The sequence below is a fragment of the Psittacula echo genome, assembly GCF_963264785.1.
Source record: "Psittacula echo genome assembly, chromosome: 3".
Taxonomy (NCBI): domain Eukaryota; kingdom Metazoa; phylum Chordata; class Aves; order Psittaciformes; family Psittacidae; genus Psittacula; species Psittacula echo.
Genome location: NC_137736.1, coordinates 7,454,094 through 7,480,847, shown reverse-complemented (window position 1 = coordinate 7,480,847; position 26,754 = coordinate 7,454,094). Strand labels below are relative to the sequence as shown.

Below are 26,754 nucleotides of genomic sequence, written 5' to 3'. Positions count from 1 at the left end.
AAAGAAATGTTACCCTTAATACTCTATCCACTTATTTACTTAATTCCACTGGAAACTCCTTGATCATTAGATGGAGTTGCTTGCATTCATTAGGAATAGGAAAATTCATCGGAAAAGAGTTCCAGAACAGCTGTGGAAGGAAACAACTGAGGCTGGAAGTGAAAAGCTCAGTCTTATTGTGACTAGTAGTTGAATTGGGGGTTAGCAGGAGCAGGTGCAGAGCTGTTAATGATTGAGTCTCTAATTTAGAGGACAAAGCAACGCTTTTCCTGTCAGATTTAATTCAAAAGCGGATGAAGGGTTTCATTCCCTGAACTAAATAAAACCTCAGCAGTGTCAGGAAGCTTGCACTGGAACAGCTGATTCTGTTACAGAGGCGGTGATTGCAAAGAACTCGGGCACTGCCCGTTTAAGTACCGCTGCCCGCCTATCACCCCTGCGTGCTCTCCTTCCCGCTCTCCCCATTGGTCAGATGAGGTGCCAGTCTCCGGCAGTTCCTGTTTCGGCCACCTTAACTTGTTGACGGTTCTCACGCCAATCTCAACCTCTCTGGCCTTTGATTGGGCCGCCCCGTCAATGTTTCTGGTGGTGATTTGTCCGTGCCGGTTCAACCCCGCCCCATCCGCGCCGAGCAACGCCTTCCCTCGTCTCGGCCTTTTTGATTGGCCTCTAGGGCTCAGCCCGTGCGCTCGGATTGGCTGCTATGTACCGCGCGTGCGAGCAGCAGGGTGGGCTGCGCGGGAGGGGGACTGGCGCGGAGGCAGCGGCAGGACCGGAGGATGGTCCCCGCGGTGGGGTCGCCGCTGCTCAGCCCGCCCAGCCCGCCCAGCCCCGCTGTGAGTGCTGGGGTGCGCCCGCTGCCTGCGCTCGGAGCGGAGCCTGGTGAGCGGGACGGGGGAGGAGGACGAGAGGGAGGAGGAGGAGCGGGCGCGGCAGCGGGGCCGGGGCTGAGGGTGCGCGGGCCGGGGCTGCCGGTGGCTGCCGCCCGCCCCTCCTCTCCCCGGTTGCCGTGAGTAGGAGGTTGGCAAAGGGGCGCCTCCACCGCGCGCGGGGTTTTGGCTCTGTCGCCGTGGCGACCAAGGGCCGCGGGCCCTCACGCACCCCTCCGGGAGCCGCCTCGGGCCTCCTCGCCCGCCGGTCGGGCCGGGGATCGCTCCCCGCCCTTGTCGCCCCGGGCCGCCCCGGTGGTCCCTTTGTCTGCCCGATGTGCCTAGATGCGCCTAGCCTGCCCGCGGGGGCCTGGTAGGGGCTGCGGAGCCCCCGGCGGGAAGGCGGCTGCCCTTCGGGTGCGCCCGCCGGCACCGCTGTGCTGGTGCCGGTGACGGCCGGGGTTTGCTCCGGAGAAGTTTTGTTGTTTGTGTCGTGAGGGTTGGCCCCGCGTGGAGAAATAAGGTCTGGAAGTGCTGGTGTGTGTCATGAGGGAAAGTAATGATGGAGAGTTTGGAGAGCGGAGTGCTTGTGGGTTTGAAATGTTGATGATCACAGACAAGTGACCAGGAGTCGCGGTTCATTCAGAAAGTTCACTTCGGAGACAGCAAAACGTGGGCGCTGCTTCCCGACCGCAACATCTTGTCAGCGTAGGCCAGGATACAGAACGTGCTGCACGTCACCTCTGTGTGCTGTTGGTGGGTGACAGCTCAGTCTGGAGGTTAGTCAGCTTCTGAGTGCAGGGTGAAAGTCCAGCGGTTTTATGCAGAGCTCTGTCCCTGCAAACTAACTTTTCCTGTTGGGTGTGTTTGCAGCTTGGTCTCCTAAGGGAAAAGGCTTGTGGATAAGCTCTGTCTGTTCCTTCTCCACCTACATATTTGAGCTCTCTGGCCTATTTCAGTCAAATTTGTTAGCAGCAGAGGTATTAGAGATTGAAGTCTTTGGTTTTATGGAAATCAAAATCTATCAAATGCAGAAGATCCCAATTCTTGTGCACGCTAAGGGCAAAGCACCTAGAATCCAGCTTCTTGTGACAGACAGCACAGGTGAACCGAGTCCATCAGCAAACACATGGCTGAATACAGCCCTCGGTCACTATGCCCTTTGTCCAGGGAAGCTTGTAGGGAAAAGGTGAAAATAAGGTGAAGAAGAAGAAGATAGTGATGTGTTGAGTCATTGGATATAAGTATGTAGCAAATCACACATCTTTATTTCTGCTTTTCACATAATAGCTTGGCCTTCTATTAGCCTCCACCCAGATATATGATTATTAAATCCTTGTAGCAAAGATAACGGTTGCACAGTTGAGCATTCAGGAGTCACGGTGATCTAACAGCTTGGTTTGGAAGTGTGATGTTATCTTTGCTTTTTCATATACAGTGCATTGGGACAGTCCTCCTTACATGATTATGTTACATAGCACTTTTACAGCCTGCAGTGTTGTTTGTCACTCATGAATTGTGTGCAGTAATTAGACAAATAGGAAGGAAGAAACTTCCCGTGAGGAAATGGTTGTTATTAAGGATTTAGAATTTTTGGTTTTGACTCTCAACTAGTGCCATAATAACCTAATAATAACATAATAACATAATAATTTCACCCCAACGTTTTGGGGTGAAATAGGTTTGACAACTGAAAATACTTTTGTCACTGAATGGGCAATAAGCTTAGAAGATGCTGATGTTGTGAGTGTGATTTGAAGATACGTGTATTCATAATAACGTATTGGTTATGTGAAGCAGTAGGAGAACATTGCTAACTTTGAAAGATTTGGATACTTATTCCCTCAGAAACTTACTTATTTCCTTAGATTATGGATACATGGGAGGATTGTAATGGAGTAGATGCAAAATGGTGGTGGATCCTGGAGGAGTCTGACGGCTGCAAAGAGATAATCAGGATGTAAGTGCTTGATGATGGCTTTGCTGCTTTGATTCTTGGTTTCCCAAGTAGTGTCCCCAGGAGCTGACTGGGGACAGGCTGAAGTGACTGCCACTCAAGTGGTGCTTTGCTGCATGCCTGGCACATACCTGCTGTATGCATTGCACACTATTGTTTGTAGCTGAAGTTTAGTTGTAGTCTGAAATCCCAAAGACATCCTATGAACAGGAAGGCAGAAGTTCAGTGAACGTGTCCTGCTGACACCACTGGCTGAGCTACTCCAGCTGCTTCTCACCTTGTTTTTTCTTGGGAGCTTCCAACTTTTTTAAAGGGAGGAATTAAAGAGCTCCCTGGGTGGTTGCGGTGGTGGTGATGGGTTTTTCCCCCCATGGATGTTGAAATCATAAGAACACCTCTGGCTTTGAGATATTGAAGTATAACAAATTAGGCAACAAAGAGATTTGGAGTAGTGAATTCCAAATATTTAAGCATGCTTTTGAATTTGCACAGTGTGTTGGTATAAGGTGTGTGACACTGTAACCAATCACATCCAGCTTGGATGTGAGTTAATACAGAGTATGGGCTGGAGCTGAGTACTGTACAGGGTGGAAGAAGGAAAGAAAGGAAGAAAGAAAGAAGGAAAGGAAGAAATACATAAGGAAGTCAAGGGCTGGGACATGCTGGATTTGACAAGAACCATTTTGTTGTTTACTTGTTGTACAGTACTGTTTGAGGTTTTGTAATAAGTGTTTAGATGCAAATCGTCTTAAAAATAACTTTGTAAATGACATGTGCCTGGGGGGATGGATAAGTAGCATAGCATTTGGTATGAAGGGATTCTCAACGAACCATAGCTGTTTGCACTGGAAGAACTTGGAAAAAGTATGTGAAGTCTGTGTCACTTTGAAGGGTAGGGAGTAAGTACCACAGCAGTGTTTCAGCTGAGACAGTTTTCAGTTAAAGAACAGTTCTGAATGTTGTCCCTGATTATAAAACACCAGTGGAGATGTGTGCCTAGCTGTGTGTACAAACCAGGAGATTAAATGAAAATGGATATGTAAAACATGTGTGCATAGCATCTGACAGCTTTAATGTTCCTAACCATTTCGTAATGGGTCCAAGGATAATCCTCAGGCTTCTGAGGAAGTGTTATACTTATCTCCGGCCTGATGGATTGCTCACCCGTAGTATTGCCAGTCACCTTATAACTTAGTTCCTGTGCTAGCATTTGTCATCTCAGTCACATATTTGACTCCTTTATTCAAGTTAAGTCCCTCAGGAATGCATTTACTATTCTGAAGGGTGTCAATCATAATGTGAGTTGTATGTGTGTGTTCTGGAAAATCAAGTGTCAACATCTCAGATAGAAAGGTTGACCTGTAGGGCTTTCTTTGTTTCAGATTGTAGTAAAACACGTAAAGGTTGCAACTCCTTGATGTTGTGTAGTGTCCAGGTTATATAATGCTAACTGGTTACTGGTTAACATGCAGATTAAAATACAATTCCAACTTTCCTATGTGCACATGATGTGTTCAAAGTGTACTTTGGTTTGACCTTACAAGTGTAGCACTATTGTCATGCTCTGAGTGATTCTGCTGTGTGCAGAGGATTGACAAATTGTGTGTAAACTACATTTGTGTCTTGTATGAAAAGCTATGGCATTGGTCTTTTAAGGGGAATGAGTTACTTTTGCAACCATGACATATGATAGCAGTCTTTTACATCAGCCACGCTGTGTGCCATTGTGATTCATGTAAGAAGGAAGTAGCAGCCTGTTAAAAACATTTCATGCTTGCTGTTAACAAGTGCCTTTCTCACCCAGTTACCTGAGCTTCTGTCAGATTAAGTGACCAAAATGGGAGAACATGAAATGAGATCAGTGCCCTCTAAAAGCACATCTCAGTCATGCCGGTACTCTGATAGCAAAATGAGTTCTTTGTGGTCCATCTCTAGAGAGGCTGGAATGAGCAGAGTATGGATGTATTAACTTCTAGGCCTAAATACAGGTCTTGTGATCTGAATGTTGGTGGTGTGGTGGGCAGCGTCGTGAGAAGATTACCAAAAACCATTGCTCTTTAGGCTGCTGACACTGTTAAAAGCAGTGTATATGGGTAGAGGAGAGTAACTGAAGTTTAAAGTGAAAAGAACATCCCTTTGGGGTGTCTGCCTGCATCTGCACTCTGGACTGACTGGTTGGCTTAAGGGACACTTAATTCATGCCAGCCTTCAACCTTTGAAGTTGGACTCTGCCTTCATGCATCAGTGAAGTTGCTAGGTAGAAATCGAACATAAATCTTGGATGGGCTGGAAATCACCTTCTGCTTCGTACTACAGCTCTTCTTACCACTTACCACAGCAGTAAAATGGTGCTAGCCCAATACTGAGCAACTTCAAATCAGCAACAAGAGAAGGAGCACCATTTCATTTTTCACTGCTGTTTATGCTGTCCATAATATTCAGAGATGCTGTTTAAATGTTATGTATTTGTAGTTTAAGTGCTTGATTCTTCTATGGAAGTCTCTTGCTTGTAAATTCTGAGATTTATTGAAGAAGTTTATCTAGTTTTAGCGTCATCTTGGGTCATAGTTACACAGACATTAAGCCAGTGCTGCCATTGCAAGAAGCAACCTTGTACCAACATAAGCATCTTCAGTGTATTTGTTTGTCAGTGGAGGATCCTTTGTGATCCTTTTGCTGTCAACTTTAAGCTGAAATAATATTCTCATCTGGCTTCCTGTGCAAGTGTTGGTGAAGTGGAGGAGAGCTTAATTTTGCATTACTTTGGAGTGGGTAGGACAGTAGGGAAGAGTAACCATCTTACTGAGTTTCTTATTACTGCTGTAAAGCCATTTTGTTAACTGAAGAAAGTTAGGTACCTAAGTTCACATATGTTGCAGTATAACTCATCGACTCTGTTAGCATTGAGTCTTGATAAAATAATACAAGCAAAAAGAAATCATTTTTGCAGTGCATCAGGTCACAACTGTTCATTGCCTTTCAGAACCCTGTAGCTTACCTCCCAACATAAGGAGAGTTAGACTGAGAACAGGTTGAATGGCCAGGCCCAGAGGGTGGTGATCACTGGCACAGTCTAGTGGGAGGCCAGTAACCAGTGGTGTACCACAGGGGTCAGTACTAGGTCTGGTCCTGTTCAATGTCTTCATTACTGATCTGGATGATGGAGCAGAGTATGCCCTCAGCATGTTTGCTGATGACACCAAACCTGGAGGAGTGGCTCCTATGCCAGAGCATTGTGCTGCTGCCCAAGGGGAGACCTCAGCAAGCTGAAGAAATGGGCTGACAGGAACCTCATGAAGTTCCACAAGGGCAAGGGTAAAGTCCTCCGCCTGGGGAGGAACAATTTAATGCACCAATATATCCTGGGGGCGACCCAGCTGAAAAGCAGCTTTGCAGAAAAGGAGCTAAGGGTCCCGGTGGACACCGAGTTGAACATGAACCAACAATGTGCCCTTGTGGCAGAGGTGGTGAATGCTGTCTTGGAACAAATTAGACAAAGTATTGCCAGCAGGTATTGCTGGCAATAATAAGACAAAGTATTGCCAGGAGGTGATTCTTCCACTGTCCTCAGCACTGGTGAGGCCTGTAGTCAGTTCTGGGCTCTCCAGTATGAGAGAGACATGGGAGTACTGGAGAGAGTCCAATGAAGAGCCATAAAGATGACTAATTAAGATACTAGACCTTATCTCACCCTAGGAGAGCCTGAGGGAGCTGGGACTGTTCAGCCTGTAGAAGAGAAGGCTCAGGGTGGAATCTTATCAGTGTGAGAGATGAGATGCTCAGTGGTGCTCAGTGACAGGACCAGAAGCAACAGGCACAAAATGGAATGCAGGAGCCTCCATCTGATCTTCAGTAAACACTTTCTTACTGTGAAGGTGCCAAGCATTAGAGCAGATTGTGCAGGGAGGTTGTGGAGTCTCCATCTTTGGAGATACTCAAATGCTGTCTGGATGTGGTCTTGGGCAACTGGCTGTAGGTGGCCCAGCTTGAGCCAGGGGAAGGAGAACCTGCAGAGACTCCTTCCAACCTCAACTGTTCTGTGATTCTGTAACACCGTAACATACTTCAGAACCTAAGAAACTCTCAGAAGTGCGCATAAAACTAAAAACCGACCGTATTTATAGTGCTATAGTCACATCTGGCCTACATGCCCATTGGTCTGTTATCGCTGTCTCTAGTTGGAACTGCAACAGTTACCATATGTATCCAAACTAAAAAAAAAAAAGGGTGATATCTATTTGGCATAGTACTTACCCAATATAGTGTAAATACAGTGTGTTCAGTCAGCTTGCGTGTGCTCTGTACTTCTGAGTTGCGGTTTCCTTGCTCTGCAATGTTCACTGCGGGCTGCGGCTCTGTCTTTGAACTTCTAACCAATGGTGCCCGGAACACCTGCACACCCATTCTTCTCTCTTGGTCTCCATGGCTCAAGTTCAAAGCTTCTGTTGGAGACAGCTGTCAGGCACTTAGCTGCTGCCTGTGTCCATTTAAATGAAAGTGGGGGGAATTTGGGGGCTTCTTGGGTTTGTTTTTGTTGAAGTCTGTGATGCTCAGTCTCAGCTGATAATTTGGAGTATTACTTATTGCCTTTATGTGAAGCAGTGGTATCTGTCGAGGTCATGTTTTATACTTGCTGTGGTTGGCAACTACAGAGTCCCACCTTTAATTGTCTCAAGAGGCTTTCCAGTTCATCTCACTCACTTTGTCTCTGGTTTTTCTGGTTTACTCTGTGTGGGGATGGGAAGACCCTGTGTTTCTTAGCTTGGAAAAATTAACTGTTTAAGCTGTCCCTTGCAAAGGAACACAATGGAGATCTCCCATTTCGAGATTCACTTTAAGATACTCTTGCACAGTCAGTGTCAGGTGCCAATAAGGAGGTGATTGCAGACAGTTACAGAAAAAAAAGAAGATGGAGGTAAAGGCATTTTAATGTTATGGAATGATTTTCTGATGAAGTAAAACTTGCAGGATCATGGTATCAGTCTGTCCCTTCCCTTTATTTGTTCTTTTCAGACCTCTGCAAAGTAGTAACTTGGAAATCTGGTTTTAGTTTCTGCTCTATTGTCAGTGCTAAATTTCTCCAATAGTCTTATTGCTTATCTGGTGCTTTCAGAGCTACTTACTCACTCCTGGATGGCTCATGTACATTAATTCTCCTAAGCTAAATAAGTAGCTCTGAAAGTGGTGGAATTAATGAATCCAGGTTTCCTATGGATATGGTTCCTAATGGTTCCATTTTCTGGTGTCTAACATACATTGATCTTGCTGTTAAATTTCCTCTTTGGGAGTGTTAAGAAAGCGTGCCCACTTTCCCTGGCCAGCTGGGCTCAGATATCTTTAGTTTGGACCTCTCTGTTAAACCTAATTGAAATAGTTTGCAGCTTTATCCCTGCCAGTGTTACTCAAACTGTCAAACATCCAGATCACGAGTCCTTTATTCCTGGAACTGAAGCAATTGCCCAGCGGGCCCACTTTATGGAGCAAAAACCCTGAAGTGCAAAAGTGTGAAATAGCATTAAGATTGTGAAGGAGAATTGAGCCCCCTTCTTTCCTCTAAAACCTTTGGAGAGGATCCTGGAATGAAATGTACCTTGCAGATTTCTGGGGGGGTTTGTTTGATTTTGTTGAGTTTGGGGGCAGAGCATGTGCTTAAATTTCATTACCGCTCGTAACAGTGAAAGCACCACTGCTGGAATCATGTGCTGGCCTTCTCTGAAGGATATGGCAATACACTGTCTGAACGAGTGCTTTGGAAGTGTTTTCATAGAGTTGCCAGTTTCCACAGTTCTGGAAGCTGATGGGAAGTTTCACTAATTCTTGTAAAGTCAGTGTGCTTGGAAATTATGTGTCTGAACAGTGGGGTTGTGGGGTAAGTTTGATCACCATATACATTAAAACTGAAATATTCTTTTATGGTACTTTCTACCATATTCTACCTCAGCTTATTTTGCCTTTAGCCCCAAAAAGCTTCCTAGGGAAATCATTTACTCTGGAAGGCCTGTGTTTATAACCAAATCTCAGGATGGATCTCTTCTGCATGTTGTAAATGAGCTTTGTAGTGAAGACCCATACAGTATTGCTTTCTGTATCATGAATCCGTGTCAAGTTCTTAGTTTGTATCATATTTCTCAAACCCCAAGCCTATAAGATATTCAGGAACTTGACTGTGTCCTTTGTAACTTAACGACTTATAACTAAAAGATGAATTAAACCCCCTGACATATGAATTCGCTGGATGGCCTGCACGTTTCAGTTCTAGGATGTTTTGCGCTGCTTGTTAGTTAAGAGTCCTCAGGAGAGAGCAGCAAGCCAGTTTAGTGTGTGTCTCTGTGTCTAGTGTAGCTATTGGAGAATCACTTGATACCTCCTCAAGATCTTACACAGCAGGCTGAGAAAATTGAGGCTGTTCAGCCTGGAGAAAAGCAGCTGCATGGAGACCTCAGAGCAGCTTCCAGTGTCTGAAGGGGGCTACAAGGGTGCTAGAGAGGGACTCTTCATCAGGGACTGAAGTGACAGGACAAGGGGTGATGGGTTCAAACTGAACTAGGGGAAGTTCAGGTTAGACATAAGGAACAAGCTCTTCCCTGTGAGGGTGCGGAGGCGCTGGCACAGGGTGCCCAGAGAAGCTGTGGCTGCCCCATCCCTGTCAGTGTTCAAGGCCAGGTTGGATGGGGCTTGGAGCAACCTGGTCTAGTGGAACATGGCCCTGCCCATGGCAGGGGTTTGGAACTGGATAAGCTTTAAGGTCCCTTCCAAACCAAACTGTTCTATGTTCTTATACAGTAGCCTTACTGAAACTTTATTGCTTTAAGTGAGCAAGAAAAAAAGAAAACCCAAACCAACGTATTTGAGTTTAGATCGTGCAAACAAAGGAAGTAAATTGTAAAAGCAGTGATTTTTTTTTTTCCCATCTGTTATTTGTTGTTTATGTTTTGAAGAAAGGATTTCATAAACTAAGTTGCTGAGTAATACCTGCAAAGATGGGTGGTAGACAAGAAGACCCTTCAAACCAGTTTGGTTTTGAGTTTTCTACCCTACTTTTTCAGAACTATAGAGGATATTAGATTATGTTAAACTTAAATCTCCAGAACACAAAACCTGTTTTCATTTCTGGGGATGACACTGCATATAAACTGGTATTTCAGGTTGACACTGGAAGAGCTACAGACAATATAAAGCTTGAGGGAACCTTGGTACTAAATATATATGAATGTTGTGTTGTTTCTGGTTCATCTAGCTAAAGGATTTGGAATTTGCTACATTCTGTCTGCAAAAGACACTCAGCTGAGTCAAGTGAGAGTATTTAATGTGAGTGAACTTAAAATACATTTGCCCTTGAGTTTATAAAGCAAATACACACCTTCTGCTTTAGAGAATCAGTGAAGGAATCTCTGCATGAAGAAGTAAAGATAAACCCATTGTCAGTGCGCTAGTGATACAACAGCGAAGAGGAAGAAATGGAGACAGTATAAACATTATTTGTGAGCCCACAGAAGTCTCCACCCAGTCAGAGAATAAGAATAGGAAAAACCCTTCAGTTCATCATGTTTTTTAGGGTACAGTCTCTCAGTAGAAACCTCAGAGTTGTATACAAGTGCTGTTTAACAAACTTAACCACCTCTTTTCAGTTAGAAAATCAGCACTTGAAATACACTGGGTTAATGCGATAACGTGTACAGCCTTGATTTTTCTTATCAGTCACGCAAACCTGCTTTGAAACTTTTGGGGAAACATTGGTTGAATGATAGACTGTGATAAATTTGGCTTAAATTAATTCCACATTGAAGTGAAGTTAGAATAGTATTCATTGCATTCCTATGCCCTGTCTTCTATGTGAAATGGGCTGTAGATCCCAGTGGAACTGAAGCATATCAAACACACATTTACAGTTTATGTTTGTGAGGCTTACACACTCAGCATGTGGTGGCATCCAGTTTAAGATGTGCGGGGAATGGCATCACTTACAATCAGATCATTGACAATTTGAAAGAAGGGCAAGGGAGGAAGAAAGAAATCAGGGTTCTTTGACCCGTAATAAAGATCCATTTCCTAGGATCAAAAAATGGTTGGAAGCTGTGTTAATAAATTTCAGCACAAGTTACCACTAAGGCCTTGCTGATCTTCCCAAATACTATGTACATTGTCTTACTGAATCATTTCAGGGTTCTGCTCGGGGGGAAGAAATAATGGAATGCAATGGAAAATTGCATAGATCATAACTTTGAGAGAGAGAGATGCTCCTATTAGGAATAAGAATTTTGCTGATTGGATATGGACACTCAGCAGAAGAAGCTTGAATATTGGAGTATGGGGAGACTGTGTTGTTAGGGAGAAATGGGTGCTCTGACTTGGGGCACGAGGAGGATGTGGTTATGGATGTGATCTGGACTGTGTGTTGGGAGAGCAGATGGAGTCAGGACAGCTGTGTCTGTTCTGGGGAGGGTATTTTTTGGTGGGTGCTTTTTTACACCCTTTACCTTCACACAGTTCTGCATTCTCTGTAGACTTGCATGGTAGCTGGCCATCTAAATTCATGTTAATGCTTTCTATATTAAATACAATGTAATATAGAAGTGGTCCTTTGGTTCTGAAGTTGAATAAATTTGCAAGGTTATGAAAGCGTGGTTGCTTGATGAATACATTAGTCCTTAAAAAATGCTAAATTTACCAAAACTTAGACCTCTTCCATCTCTTTGCTCTGATTTCCAGCATACTTGGCATGGTCTAGTAATGGCCTGTAACAGATACATCGACTCTGTCCTTACAGATGGTGCAAACAAGTCAAGAAACAGGGTACATGACTGCCACATGATGCAATCCAGCACGTTTCTTTTTCTGAGTGTAATGTTAGTCAGCTTTGTTGTACCAGAACCATGTCCACATGCTCTGTGCACACATCCTTACCTCACTAAACAGAAACAGTGCTGTGTATGCTAAATTAAATGGCCCCTTTTGCCCCCTTGAATAGCTATTTTATCTGATACACAAGGTATTGTCTCAGTGATGGATATACAAGAGCATAGCATTAGTGGGTAGCTGCTCTGCTTCTTATGTCTTTGCTGGTAGCTTTAATGGATATAGATTGTGCTGGGCTGCTTTGACACAACTGAAATGAGGTGTGCTGACCGCAGTCTCACAGTGTATGTGTGAACATCTCTGATTGCCAACAGTGTGAAAGATGGCTGGGCTTTAACCAGATTTACTTTTGAAGTAATCAGAATTGCACACCTGCTAAACCAGCTAAACTCTCCATCATCACCTGATACAATGAATGCAGCTAGAATAAGTAAGTAAGTACTACTGACCATCACCAGTTATGCACAGGAGGGATCAGTTACAGATGCCTTGGGTAGGAAACTGGCTTTCCTGGCTTTCAGAGTTGTGAATTTTCACCAAGTTGGAGGACCTGAGGTCCCAAGTGGACTAGTCTTATGGTGTATAAACAAAAATAAACCAGTGAATTAAGCTAAATGGATTTAAAGGAGAAGAAATCTTGGTTTTAAGATAAAGTAACACAAGGTAATTTAAAAGAGAGTGAATGAAAGTACTGAAGTTACACCACTACTTTCTCTCACAATAAAAGAGTGTTAACTCTGTAAGAGCATGGTCAGTGAGAATGGAGGAAGCAAACCTGTGGCGAAATACAAATAGAAGATGATGCACTCCCGTTGATGGGCTGGGGAAGTCTGTGGTGATTGTTTCAGATTGGTCGTGTGTAACACCCAGAGGAGTGGTGTAATGCAGTAACTCATCTCAGGGAGGATTGTGTCTAATTTTGTGGTGGTGTGAACACTGTTGTGTAGGTGGAAGAGTTGAATTATGCTCCTGAAAACTTCAGGACTTTGAGTTCCCCAAGCTGGATCTATTTACAGGATATCGCCTGTTTGCTTCACTTCAAGGTTTGCCAACATTTCCCTATTCTTGTCTTCACAGGAATAGTGGAAGTATTTAAAGAAGGGATAGAGTGGTAAACAGCATCAGCCCTGATGTTTCTCCCCAGTTAATCTTTATTGAACAAGAGCACCCTTGTTTCTAGTTAATCTTTACTGAACAAGAGCACCCTACATTTTAGACTGGAGAACAGCACCCGAATTCTGCTCTGGTACAATAGAGATGATTTCTGTTGACTTTACATACGCATACATCCAAAGTGTGTGCTTCAGTGCTTTGCGAGCTCTCTCTACAGGTGGCTGGCTTTCTGGTTCATAAAGATGTTTTGAGGGTGTTTTTAATGTCGGTGTCAGTAATGCTCGCTTTACATTAAGAACTGCTTGGGTTTGAAAGTTGTATTAAAACCCACCCCCACTTCCTTCCAGTACAAACCAACCCCTTAAAGATGAGAAGCCTGTTAAAAGAAGCCAATGAGCTTTCTAGGAGGAACCAGGGAGAGGTGGACCCAAGAGGAGTCTGGGGGCCCATGGGAAGAGTTACAGTAACAGGTTGGTTGGTGAGAGAATGAGCAGAAACATGGAACTGAATACTTAGTTATTAGAGCTCTGCCTTATCAAAAAGCAGATTTTGGTTTTTTTTCCTGTTGTAATCTATGATATACTTTATGTTACTTCCTCTCTGAAATGAATTCCTCTGGTAGATACGTGTTCAACAGTCATTGACTTAATCTCATCTTTCGTTTATTTTTTCATGATGTTTTTGTTTGTTTAAGTACAGGCTCCTGATGCGTTCAAGCTGAGGCTATTATGTATAACTTTATTTCATAACTTTATTTTTAACTGAATTTTACATACCTGAGAACATAGGGTGTCATTTTTGGCCATTTTAAGTTGTACATTATTCAATAGTTAAGTAGGTTCTGTAATTTGCTACCTTAATAGCACTCGAAATGTGTATTTAATAAAATATCCTCATTGTAGCTTGTATTTTGCTTAGCATTCGTGTTTTATTTAGAGCTGGGAATTGAATGCATATTCAACTAAGAAAGGCTGATGGAAGAGAGTTCAGCTGTATTTCCTCCCATTCAAAAACCAATCATACACTCTAATTTTCCTTCCTGCTTCCTTAAAGTAGTTTGCACTATAATTGGTTTGATATTTAAAGTAATTGAGGAAATGAAAACCAGTTCATCATAGACAGCAGGGCAGGTTCACAAAACTACTCACGAGTACTCACATGTGAGTTAATACTCACATGAACAACTGCTCTACATCAAGGTGATGGACCTGTGCGTACACTAAAGTATAGGCCGGTCCTTGTGGTCAAAGGCAAAATGATGTAACAAATGCCATGTGCTGAGAATTCGGAAGAGTACAGTTGTTAATTCCTTCCCCAATTTTCTTCAGGCTCTCTTCTCCGAAACCATGCCAGAGATGACAGAGAATGAGACACCTACCAAGAAGCAACATCGGTGAGTTGTACTTCTGTACTCTGTGGTCATGTCACAGGTGTGAAGTTTCTAGCTAAAAGTTTGGCAACTGGGTATTGACAAGCAGTTCTGAGGGTTGACCAGGGTCATTACAACGTTTCCAGGTTTTTGTTCTTTTGTAGTAGCACATTGAGCTAATACCTAAGTGGTAGGGGAATCCTTCAGTCCCTGGTTAAACAGAGCATTCATCCTGTGCTAGGTGGCCGTGTAGGATCTGATTTATGATAGGAAAAGCTTGGAGAGAACATTGATTTGTCCTACAGATTCTTTTTCAGTCTTCATGGATTCTGGGACTCTTTCTTACCCCACTAAATAGTGGGGGTTTTTGTATTCTGTACTGGTAGTGAGAATCAAAGGGCAGCTGGGTCTCTCCATGAATTATTATTAGAAACTATTTAACGCTAATGTCTAAGACCAGTCCTTGTGAGTGTGACTTCTGCTACATCCTTATTCACAGAGCAGAATATAATATTTAGTAGTTTTAGCTGTGAAGAAAATAATAAGGGAAATATTTGTTTGTATGCAGATATTTTCTCTTTCTGTTTCACATCACTGCTTTCCCTTTGTGTTTCACAGAAAGAAAAACCGGGAAACACATAATGCAGGTACGAACATTATGCTTTGTTGTTTGCTCTGGAAATAAGCACTGATGCTTTGAACTACTAAAACAGATCTTGCATGGAGAAGGTTCCTCTGAAGGAGTTTACTTCATTTAAAACCCCACCCTTCCAAACACCTTTCTGTGTCCTTGCATATCTGTGTAGAAGGGCGTCTTGGTTGTTTGCTGTTTTCCATAGTACAAGTTTGCAGTAGCACACCCAAGTGTGAAAGCAGGACCATCCCACTGGCTTTCCAATGCTAGTGAACTAAGAATGAAATAATTTCAGTTGTATTTAATTCTAAAGGGAAATAAATGCACAGCATTCACACAATAATGCCCGTCTCTCTTAAAACAGAGACAGATACCTGACCTGAGAGCTTCAGGGGTTCCCTGTATTAGAAATATTCCTGTAACCTGTCTCTGAGGCACCCACCTGGATGTTGGCATTCCAGAAATTCTGTACACATACTGGCTGTATGTTGTAGGAGTTGCATCCCTCAGGCTGAGTGCTATAAAACTCAGTTCAAAAGCAGTATCAAAACCTGAATTTTGAGATGTAGTAACTCTTCCTTTCCACAAAGGGGTCCCCACTTTTAAAGGTATTGCTGCTTATGTTTACAGCTCTCCATTCAGTAACTGAGGTTTACTTTAGAGGAATTTTTTTGCTCTCTCTAGTTACTGAGGGTTCCAGTATACCATAAAATAATGTATTTATGAGTCCTTACACTGGTACTAGTTGTGCTGCTGTTGTGGTGACTTGCCCAAGCAGATGACACAGCATGTATTGTTTTTGCTTAGTCGAAAGACATCGAAAGAAGAAGATTAATGCTGGGATAAACAGAATCGGAGAACTCATTCCCTGCTCTCCAGCACTTAAGCAGGTGAGTGTCCATTCAGGGGTGTGTACAAGTTTCCTGTAAAATGCTTGTGCATTTCCTTACGCAAGGAAGTGTAGTTCCTTTGCTCTTTGTCTTAGGGTGAAGGCAAAACTGTGTGAATTAATATGGTCAAAAATCGTACTAGTTGCTAGTATTTAAGAATTATTTGTGATAGAATTCCTTTTAGCAATTAAGAAGTGACCAAGCGGTTTTGCAGGCAGAGTAAGCATAGTTTCATAAAGAGAAGATGGTGAAGGGGTTATGGCATATTTTCTTCTACCATATTCTCCAGTATATTACTTTCAAAGTTATGCATACATGTTCCTGGATAATTGTTCCTTGTTTGTTTCTTCCTAAGAAAATCTTTCCAAAGCAGTATCCTGGAAATTTCATATGATGTAAATGTTTGTTTATGAACACATATTTCAGGCTGCACAGCAAGAAATGATGCTCGCTGTTTGAGTTCTGTAGCCTTAGTAGCTACCTTTGGGCATGGGAAAATGTCAGCTCCAGCACTGAAAATGTTATTCTGTAAAAGCTCATGGCATTGGGGTCAGTATCATCAGTGGATCTACCAACTATAGACCTTTCTCCTAATTTTATCTACATGTTTTCTTTCAAAGAGCAAGAACATGATCCTGGATCAGGCCTTTAAGTATATAACAGAAATGAAAAGACAGAATGATGAACTTCTGTTAAATGGAGGGAACAACGAACAGGGTAAGTACAGATGCTGCTGGAGGCTCTAGAATTTCTGTCACTCACTTCTAGTGCGTGTCTGTTCGTACAGACTAACAACAAAGCCTGGATCAACATGCTCGGGAATTCCAAGACATTGTGCACATACAGGAAAAACACAGCCGTTTAGAATATCCTGAAACAAGAAGCCAGCAAAATGCCCAAGTGTGCGTTCTTGTACATAGCTGAGAGAATATGGAGCAATTGTGTTGTGAAGTAATTACAGAGCTTATAGGTGGTGCAACATCATCTAGTAGATTCCATCCTGATTTAGTCTGCTGTAGTGACCAGAATGATTTCTGACAAACTTTAGTTAGATTTTTTCCACCAAAACAATGGAGTTTGTCATGCATAGAGCCATTTTTTTCTTTTTAAATGCTGTAGATGATAACAGCCTATTTGATAAAAATGCATCATCTCAAACCTTCTTGAACAAATGCATAAAAATACAGTGACGGAGGTATGACAGAAATAATCTCAGGGCTCATTTGCAGTTTGTGAGTTTTATTTCCACCCATAGAATGGAGTTCTTGATAGTCTATTTTTATCTTGGTGGTGGAATTTGGTTTGAAAAACCTAGGTGATTTTTCTAGTTAGGTGCAAGTGCATTGCTGGAGTTTGCGGCTGTACATAAGTGCTTTGTATTTAATGTTGATTATCATTTTTAGAAGTAATGAAACTTAATTGTCCTGCAAAACCACGAGATTATCAATTATATACAAATAGTTTTAGTATTTGCAAAGGAGCAGGGAAGAGAACAAGTTAAATTAATGTGCTCATCTTTCAGTAATTAAACAATTTAATGAGTGTTCAGTTTCATCTGAGTTTGTCCTGATGGTTTTTAATAACTAAATAGTTTGACACGTCTTGCTGTTGGCAATGGAATAGCCTAGGAAGTTCATTCACTTTCCCATTTAAGTAGAGAGGCTTATCAGGATAAGAGTCTTCATTTTTATTATGTTACCCATTTGAAGAGGTCATACATAATTAACAACTTATTTCAATACTACATAGTATTTACTGTGCTCGGTATTTATTTGCTCTGGTGCTGATGTAATGGAATGCTCTCACTGTTTTGTAGCTGAAGAGATAAAAAAACTCCGAAAACAGCTGGATGAACTGCAAAAGGAGAACGGGAGATACATCGAGCTACTGAAAGCAAATGATATTTGCCTGTATGATGACCCTACAATCCACTGGAAAGGAAATCTCAAAAATGCCAAGGTCTCAGTTGTTATTCCCAGCGATCAGGTTCAAAAGAACATCATTGTCTATTCAAATGGGAGTCAACCCAATGGAAATAACCAGGGAGCATCTGTCCAGGGAATAACATTTAATGTTGGTCATAATTTACAAAAGCAAACAGCCAATGTTGTGCCAGTCCAGAGAACTTGCAACCTAGTGACTCCTGTGACGATTTCTGGTATTTACCCCACAGAAAACAAGCCATGGCCACAAACTGCAGTTTCTCCAGTGGCATCTGCTCAGACAGCTCCAACAGGGAATGTTCTTGAGCTTTCCACCGCAGAGAATGAGCGAGGCGTGCTTACCACTGCTACCACTGGCTCGCAGAGTGCATCTCAATCCGGAACGGAACAGGAGCTCCAGTGTTCTTCAAGTAATGCACTACAGAATGATCAAAACCTTCCCAAAAGTAAAAATGATGAGGAGGGCACTAAATCAACTAAGAAAACACTCCTCCAGGGAATCAGCCTTCCTTCCAGTGCCTCCACAGAAGCCTCCAAAGTTCAACAAGTGAATGCAGCTTGCTCAGATGCACAGAATTCTAGGAGTGACCTTCAGGAAAGCTGTGTCATTTCAACCACGGACACAGCTGGTGTGCCATCTGTGAGACTGTCTGCTGCAGATAGTTCTTCCTCTGTAAATGTCCTCAAAAGTACAGACTTAGTAAGTAGTGCTGGGATGCCTGTGACTTCTGCAGCAGAAGGAGTTAAGGCTGCAACAGCAATAAGCACTCTGCCTGCCATTTCCCTAGAGAACTGCTGGTCTTTTTCAGGCTCTTCAGGTGTTGGCACTTCAGACTTGAAAAACATGAGTAGCCTTACACGGATGCCTTCAGCTGGAAACACACAGACCACATGGACAACTTTGCAGCTAGCAGGAAATACTGTTCAGCCACTAAGCCAAACACCATCTGGTATAATGACTGCAGTATTAAATGAGCCAGTTAATGGTGCTGGTACTGTATCTTCTGCTCACAGCAGGCCTTTGACTGCAAGTATCAGTTTGAATACTTCTCTGCCTGGAGATGGCCAGGCAGCTGAACAGATTGTAGTTACCTTGCCCTCGTGCCCACCCTTACCTATGCAGCCATTAATCAGCCAGCCACAGGTTAAAACTCAGGCTGCAGGAAATCTCCTTCCATTAAATTCAGCTATGCAGGTGATTCAGATGGCTCAGCCAGTTGCAGCAGCTGTTACAGGAGCACCAGCTAACCAGAATGTCATCATTCTCCAGCCTCCAAACCCCACTCCGTGCCCTCCGATTGTGAGAGCAGAAGTTCCCAGCCAAACTGTTAGTCAGCAAATTGTCATTATACAAGCTGCTAACCAGAATCCTCTTCCCCTCCTCTCCGCTCAGCCCTCTGCTTCTGTGAGAGTTCCCATGAATGGGCCAACTGCAATTGCAAACTCCAGCAGCTCCATCCAAAATGTGTCACTTCCACAGACTTTCGGAGGGAAACACCTTGTCCATATATTGCCAAGACCATCTTCTTTGCCATCTTCTAGCTCTACGCAAACGTTTTCAGTTACAATGTCCAATCAACAACATCCTCAAACTATCTCATTAAACGGGCAGCTTTTTGCATTGCAGCCTGTGATGTCTTCATCTGGAGCTTCCAATCAAGCCCCTATGCAAATTATTCAACCCACCACCAGCGAAGATCCAAATACCAATGTTGCCCTCAACACGTTTGGTGCTTTAGCTAACCTCAATCAGAGCATCTCACAAATGGCTGGACAGAGCTGCTTACACTTGTCTCTCAACCATCCTCCCAATCCCACAACTGTCAGTAACCAGATTGCCACAGTTAACTGTGTGTCATTGCCAGCTCCTGTGGCAACTTCAGTACCTGCAGAGGTTTCGGTATTAACTACTGCGTCCAATTCAATAAATGCTTCCCCCAAAAAAGCGGCTGCTGGCTTGCCAGCCAATGCGAAGTCCAAAAGGACAAACAAAAAGCCAAGTACGAAGAAACACCAAGCAGTTATCACTAAAGTGTCCTGCCCAGCAGTTCCTTGCAGAGATGCAGGGAAGGTGGACTGTACTGCTGTGGAAACAGTGGCAAAGCATTCAAACGGTGAGGGGCTGCTTGAAACCGCTCCAGCAGCAGCACAAGCTTTAACAACATCGCAGGCGAGTGGTACGGCAGCATCGAGTGGTGTCAGTGTTCCTGACTCTCCTTCCAAAGACACTGCACACGCTGAGCAGGCAGTGAAAACCTGCCCTGCCCCTGAGCTGAGCTCCACAGAGGCACCTGCTTCCTCGCTGCTGGAGTCCGTGGTGTCAGAGCAGCTGCCGCTGGTCCCACCAGCTGCCAAAGATGCTCCACACCAGCAGGCCCAAGGATCTCCGAACCATCCATCAACTGACTCTGCCTCATCAGAGTCTTCCAAACCCCGCGACCCCCCCAGCACCTTAACATCCTCTCCTACAGAAGCACAACCCCAGGTTGCTGGGACATCAGCAGCACAGAGCAGCACAGCAGGTCATCCTTCCAAGGCAGGAACGGTTTCAGAGCCCTGCAGCGTTGCGCAGGATTCCTCAGCAGTGATGCAAGATGCAGACTTGCTGGAAGGACAGGGTCTAACCAAAATGCTGTCTGATCTCACGAAAGAAAGAACAGCTGTGGAAAAATCCTCTTCGTTTGCTGTTCAGGGGGAGCATTCTGATTTTCCCATGGAAAACGCTAAATCAGCAGAACCAAATGTGGATTTGCCCGACAAGCAGGAACTCTTGCTAATGAACACAGAAGGTGATGCTCTCTCCCAGCATCACTCCTGCATTTCTGATCAGGAAGTGGTCAGTGCTTCCCTTATCGCTAGCAGGCAGGCAGACTCCCCGATGTCAACTAGCTCTGGCAGCAGTCGAGGCTTCTCAGTTGCATCTATGTTGCCAGATACCACCAGAGAAGACATCACTAGCAGCACCTCAACCAGTACATGTAATAGCTGCACATTTTCAGAACAGACTGACATTGTAGCTCTTGCAGCAAGAGCTATTTTTGACCAGGATAACCTTGAGAAAGGTGGCGGAGGAATACAGGTTAACGTGAGGGATGCCATCTCGAAGTCAACTGAGGTTGCACCTTTGGAGAGAGAACAGCAGCCTTTTAAACCTCAGCCAGTGAAAGAAAACAGTGCTGGGCCACTGGAAGCAGCACCAAACAAATTCAGTGCTCAAGATACAGTCCAGACAAATGTCGATAGACAGGTTGAGAATCCAAGCTGCTCTGTAGGAGGTGTGGAAACATCAAACACTTCTCTGCAGATTTCCTCTTCCCAGTCACCAAGCCTAACCAGTTTAAGTGTGAATAATCTAATACACCAGAGTCGCATTGTCCATCCCCTTGTGAGTTGCTCAAGTTTATCCCAGTCTTCAGAGCCGGCAATAGTCCCTTCAACTGTGAGCCTCTCCCTTCCATCTAGCACATATGTCAATCAGTCTCCAGGACCCGCTATGATGAATGAATATGCTCAGGAACAACTGAATGCTATTAGGGCAAGCACCATGCAGGCTTCCCAGCTGCAGGAATCACACTTAAAGCAGCAAAATCATGAAGGTCGCAAAGACTCTGCCAAGCGGCCTGTTCAAGATGACCTTCTGCTTTCGACAGCAAAGAGGCAAAAGCAGTGCCAGACAACACCCATAAGGCTTGAAGGGATGGCATTGATGAACCGAACACCAGAGAGTATTGCTGATCAAACACAGATGCTGGTCAGTCAGATTCCCCCTAATTCGTCCAATTCAGTGGTACCAGTGAGCAATCAAGGGCATACTGATGGCCTTAATAGGTTATTCCCACCCAACAGCAACTTCGTAACAGCAGCTCTGAGGCAAACCGAAGTTCAGTGCAGTTCTCAGCCATCAATTTCAGAGCAGCAAGGCCAGGCAGGGCAGCACTTGCAGCCAATTCAACACGTTCCTGCTCAAGGCATATCTCACCTTCACAGTAATCACCCATACTTAAAGCAACAGCAGGCTGGTCAGTTAAGGGAAAGGCACCACTTGTATCAGCTGCAGCACCATGTTACACACGGGGAAAACTCAGTCCACTCTCAACCCCACGGTGTCCACCAACAGCGAACAATGCAGCAGGAGGTGCAGATGCAAAAGAAGCGAAATCTCATCCAGGGAACACAAGCCACGCAGCTTTCTCTACAGCAAAAACATCACGGAAGTGACCAGACACGGCAAAAAGGTGGTCAGCCTCATCCTCACCACCAGCAAATGCAGCAGCAGATGCAGCAGCACTTTGGAGCTTCCCAGCCTGAAAAGAACTGTGAAAATCCTGCAACAAGCAGGAACCACCATAACCACCCTCAGAGCCATATAAATCAGGATATTATGCATCAACAGCAACAGGACGTTAGCAGCAGGCAACAAGGTTCAAGTTCTGAACACGTGTCAGGGCACAGTCAGATGCAAAGACTGATGACTTCAAGGGGCTTAGAGCAGCAAATGGTCTCCCAGGCAAGTATCGTAACCAGACCATCAGATATGACATGCACCCCTCACAGACAGGAAAGAAACAGAGTTTCCAGCTACTCTGCTGAGGCACTCATTGGGAAGACACCCTCCAATTCAGAACAGAGAATAGGAATCTCTCTCCAAGGCCCTCGGGTTCCTGACCAGCTTGAAATGAGGAGCTATCTTGATGTTTCTAGGAATAAAGGATTGCTGATTCATAATATGCAGGGCCGCTTACCTGTTGGCCATACAGTTGGCTCAGATGTGCAGCGGCTTTCTGATTGTCAGACGTTTAAGCCAGCTGGACCAAACCAACAACCAACGGGCAACTTCGATGTACAGGCTTCGAGAAACAGCGAAATTGGTAACTCTGTGTCATCCCTCAGGGGCATGCAATCACAAGCATTTCGGATCAGTCAAAACACTGGGCCGTCCATAGAGAGGCAGAAGAGATTACCCTACCAGCCAGTGCAGGGTATTCCCACAGGAAATACCCTGCCATCAAGGGAAAATGAAAACACGTGCCACCAAAGCTTTATGCAGAGTTTACTTGCCCCTCACCTTGGAGATCAAGTTAGTGGAAGCCAAAGATCGATCCCAGAACATCAAAGGAACACGCAGTGTGGTGCCTCCTCCACAATTGAATACAACTGTCCCCCGGCACGAGAGAGTGTCCACATCCGAAGAGATGGTGATGGTCAGAGCAGGGAGAGCTGTGACATGTCCATTGGTGCAATTAACACAAGGAACAGTTCTTTGAATATTCCTTTTTCAACTTCCTCGTCCTCAGGAGATATTCAGGGTCGCAATACAAGCCCAAACATCTCTGTGCAGAAGTCCAATCCCATGAGGATGACGGACAGTCATGGAACTAAGAGCCACATGAATACGCCTGTTTCTAGCAACATGCACGGAGTTGTGAGGCCAACTCACCCTCACCCTGCAGTTTCTCATGGGAACAGCGAGCAAGGGCAACCTTCTGTTCGCCAGCCAAATTCTTCAGTGACTCAGCGCTCGAGGCATCCCCTGCAAGATAACGGAGGCTCTAAGATACGTCAGCCCGAAAGGAATCGATCTGGAAACCAAAGACATGGGAATGTCTTTGACCCTAGTCTTCCGCACCTTCCCCTGTCCACCAGCAGCAGTATGATCCTTGGGCGCCAGCAGTCTGCCATAGAAAAAAGAGGCAGCATTGTCCGATTCATGCCTGATGGCCCTCAAGTGTCTAACGACAATGCAGCCCCTGACCAACATGCTCTTTCTCAGAATTTTGGGTTCCCTTTTATTCCGGAGGGCGGCATGAATCCACCGATAAATGCCAACGCTTCTTTCATCCCACCAGTCACTCAGCCCAGTGCCACTCGAACTCCGGCTCTCATCCCAGTTGATCCTCAGAATACTCTGCCATCCTTCTATCCACCTTACTCTCCTGCCCATCCTACCCTTTCCAATGACATTTCTATCCCTTACTTTCCTAATCAAATGTTTCCTAACCCAACCACGGAGAAGCCGAGTAGTGGAAGTTTAAACAACCGATTTGGATCCATTTTGTCTCCTCCCAGGCCTGTTGGTTTTGCTCAGCCCAGTTTTCCTTTGCTCCCAGATATGCCACCGATGCACATGACCAACACCTCGCACTTATCCAATTTTAACTTGACGTCTCTGTTTCCAGAAATAGCCACAGCTCTTCCTCCCGATGGTTCAGCAATGTCTCCTTTGCTGTCCATCGCAAACACATCTGCTTCGGATTCTTCCAAGCAGTCCTCAAACCGACCTGCCCACAATATAAGCCATATTCTAGGTCACGATTGCAGCTCGGCTGTATGAGAACCGATAGACTCCTAGTCTGATGCGTCATTTATATATTTAAGAAGAAAGTGGATCTTACTGGCATCCTGGAAGAAACCATTCATAGCATCACTGTTTATTTGCCTAAATGTATGTATATGGGTACTTTTCGTATTTATATACACACTGTATTTCCATCCACCTTACTAACTTTAAAGCACCAGTGCCTATAGCAATGCTTACTTGTAAACAGTAAGGATGCAACATTGAGAGCTGTGCAAATATTGGTTGTTGATTTTCCAACAGTCAAGTTTGATGTGCAGTTGTTCCAGGGTAAGGGCCACCCTCAGTAACACATGGAGTGAGAGCATCTGTATGGGAGACGGGAAATATGCTGCAGGTTTGGTTTTGTTTCTGTTGTGTTTACCCGAAACTACAGACAGACTTGGAAGTGGCTTGGGTTTCTCTCTTCCCTTTTGTAAAGTATCTTCAGGAGCCTCAGCACAAGTCACGGCTGTGTTAGCCAGCATTGACAGGTAAAAGCATTTGTTGGGCAGCTTTTGGCTGCCTGAAGCTTGTCACATGCATTTGACTTCAGGCTGACCTCACCTAGCAAAAATTCCTGTGTGTTTCTATGGTCAGCAATTCAAAACAGGGGTTTAAAAAATTCAGATTTCTTTAACCCATGTCTTTCTGTTTCTAGAAAGAATTTTGTTTGGATCCATTTTAACAGCGGCTTCAGTTACTGCTGAACGTGGTCAATGTTTTAATGTAGCTCACAACTCCTGGTGTAGTCAGCAGAGACAGCAGTTGTGTTTGTTGCCATTTCAGTGTTCATATGCTGCAAGTTACCTCAGCGTGGGTTTGTCCCTTGTTTAGCACCTTCTTAATGTCTGTCTTTTCTTTTTACCCCCCCATCTCCTTTTCTTTGGCCCCTGCTCAAACACCAGCTCTCCAGTCCCTGTGAGTGACTGTGAGCCCTTTGTTGTACCAGGTAGCACATGAGAGGAGGACTGAGCCTGTGGCATCCTGCAGAATGAGCAGGGATCCCTGGGGACACAGCTTTTACATAATGTTGCTGATAGGATCTTGCTGACAGGATTGAGCCCAAGTTAATATCAGTACTCTGCACTGGAATGCACCTTTAGTCTAAACCTGTGTGGTTGTGGCTGGCAGTGAGGAGCATGAACGTGTCAAGGCTGAAGTGCTGCGCACCAAGAAGATGTGATTTGAGCACTACTAGGAAGGGGGATGCTTTGGATGTGTGTGAGAGATGGAGTGAATGTGTGGGTGCTGGCTGAGTCTCCAGGACTGAGACAGATTTCAGTCCTGTTTCTTCTAAAGGAGAAGGGAAAACTAGGTAAGTTTTATTTATTTAATGGCTCTGCAGTGTGCTTTTCCTTCAAACAAGGCATTAATATTTGTCTCTTACTTTTTGTGCTTGGAAATACCACTCTGGCTTTGATTCTTCAAATAACATGGTCACTTCAGGTTTCCCTGTATGCAGTACTCCCGGGCTGGCAAAATCTGCTCTGGTCCCTCTTCTCTGGGCACAGTAAGTTTGAAACACTTGTGTTGCCCCACCAGTGCATGGTCTTGCTGCTCCTGGAACCTGTCACAGGTTCTTCCCCAAAGCCTCTCCTAGTGGAGAGCAGGGATTTTTGTGGGGATTTTCTTCTTTCTTTGAGAGGCAAAGAGGAAATTACTACTCTGTTTCCAAGAACAGGACCCACAAAAAGGGACCTGATAAACATTTTTCCATAGCTTGACTGCCCAGGCCTTGTTTTTGCTAAGTCTTTTGATACTGATCCATGGAAGTAAAGAGGCTTCAGCATAAAAATTCATTGGACTGTGTCTGTAGTTCATCCTGACAACGTCTCTGCCCTTGTAACCTGCGATCTGATGTTTCCCTGCAGTTAATGGCTCTGATTCAAATTGGGAATCACTTTTTAATTCAGATGAAGTTTATCCTAGGACACTAAAAAGTAAACGATGCATCAGTGCTCTGTGTTTCTTAAATAGATTGACTCTAATTCAGTTCACAGCAAGGCAGCTTGCCTAAGTTCAACTGAAAGCCAGGCCACCAAAGTGTGGTTACTGGCTGAATGGCAGGAACTGGCCTGTGCAGAGCAGGAGGGTCAGGAAGGATGCTCAGCCCTCAACTTTGAACCAAGGGAACTGCAGGCGTGGGTCTTACCTGATAAGACTCTTGATCAGATTAATTTCCCAAGCACAGCAGATTCCAAAGGGGCTGCCTTGAAGTGAGTTCCGTAACAGTCAGTGGCTCCGTGAGTTCTGGATGATAAAGACAGGGATATTGAAGCAGCAGCTACCTTGTGCATTACATACTCATCTGGACCTTGAGGAGGGAAGCAAAACAGCCATTCTTGCCCTCTTTAAATGGCATTGTGTGTGCATTGATGTATTTGGCTTTCAGGACAAAGTAGTGAAAAAGCCGTGGCTTCCAGGACTATATATAAAGTTGTTAATCCTACTCATCATTCCAGACATTCATGTAGTTTCCTACACATTAGACACACATTAGTTTCCTGTGCTGAGAAAACTACTCTGCTTCATGATGTCTTTGAAAACGAGTGAGCATACACAGACATGTGTCCACAGGGCCCAATGGGGTTCACCCCAGAGTACGGAAGGAGATAGTGGATGTTACTGTAGGACCCCTCTAAATCATCTGCCAAAGGTCTTGGCAGTTTGATTATGTCCCTGCTGACTGGGAGCTAGGCAGTGTTATTCCAATCTATGGAAAGGGTGTGAGAGAAGAACAACTCTGGGAACTACGGTGCTGTAAGTCTAACCTTAGTTCATAGAAA

At 44.4% G+C, this 26,754-nt stretch overlaps 1 protein-coding gene across 3 annotated transcripts; it reads left to right on the top strand.

Annotated features, from left to right (window-relative positions):
• Nucleotides 1–763: 763 nt before the first annotated feature.
• On the top strand, nt 764–24,598 carry USF3 (upstream transcription factor family member 3; the record flags this gene model as incomplete). Of its 3 annotated transcripts, none has more annotated exons than XM_080613885.1 (6): nt 764–882; nt 14,124–14,188; nt 14,783–14,811; nt 15,606–15,688; nt 16,309–16,405; nt 17,505–24,598. In XM_080613885.1, the coding sequence occupies 5 exons, from the start codon at nt 14,142–14,144 to the stop codon at nt 23,960–23,962; spliced, it is 6,714 nt and encodes a 2,237-aa protein (XP_080470011.1). In that variant the 3' UTR covers nt 23,963–24,598. The 3 variants fall into 3 exon arrangements, with proteins under 3 accessions (XP_080470011.1, XP_080470010.1, XP_080470012.1); XM_080613884.1 differs by having other exon boundaries at nt 780–836; XM_080613886.1 differs by lacking the exon at nt 764–882 and adding an exon at nt 13,216–13,265.
• Between the last annotated feature and the right edge of the window lie 2,156 nt (nt 24,599–26,754).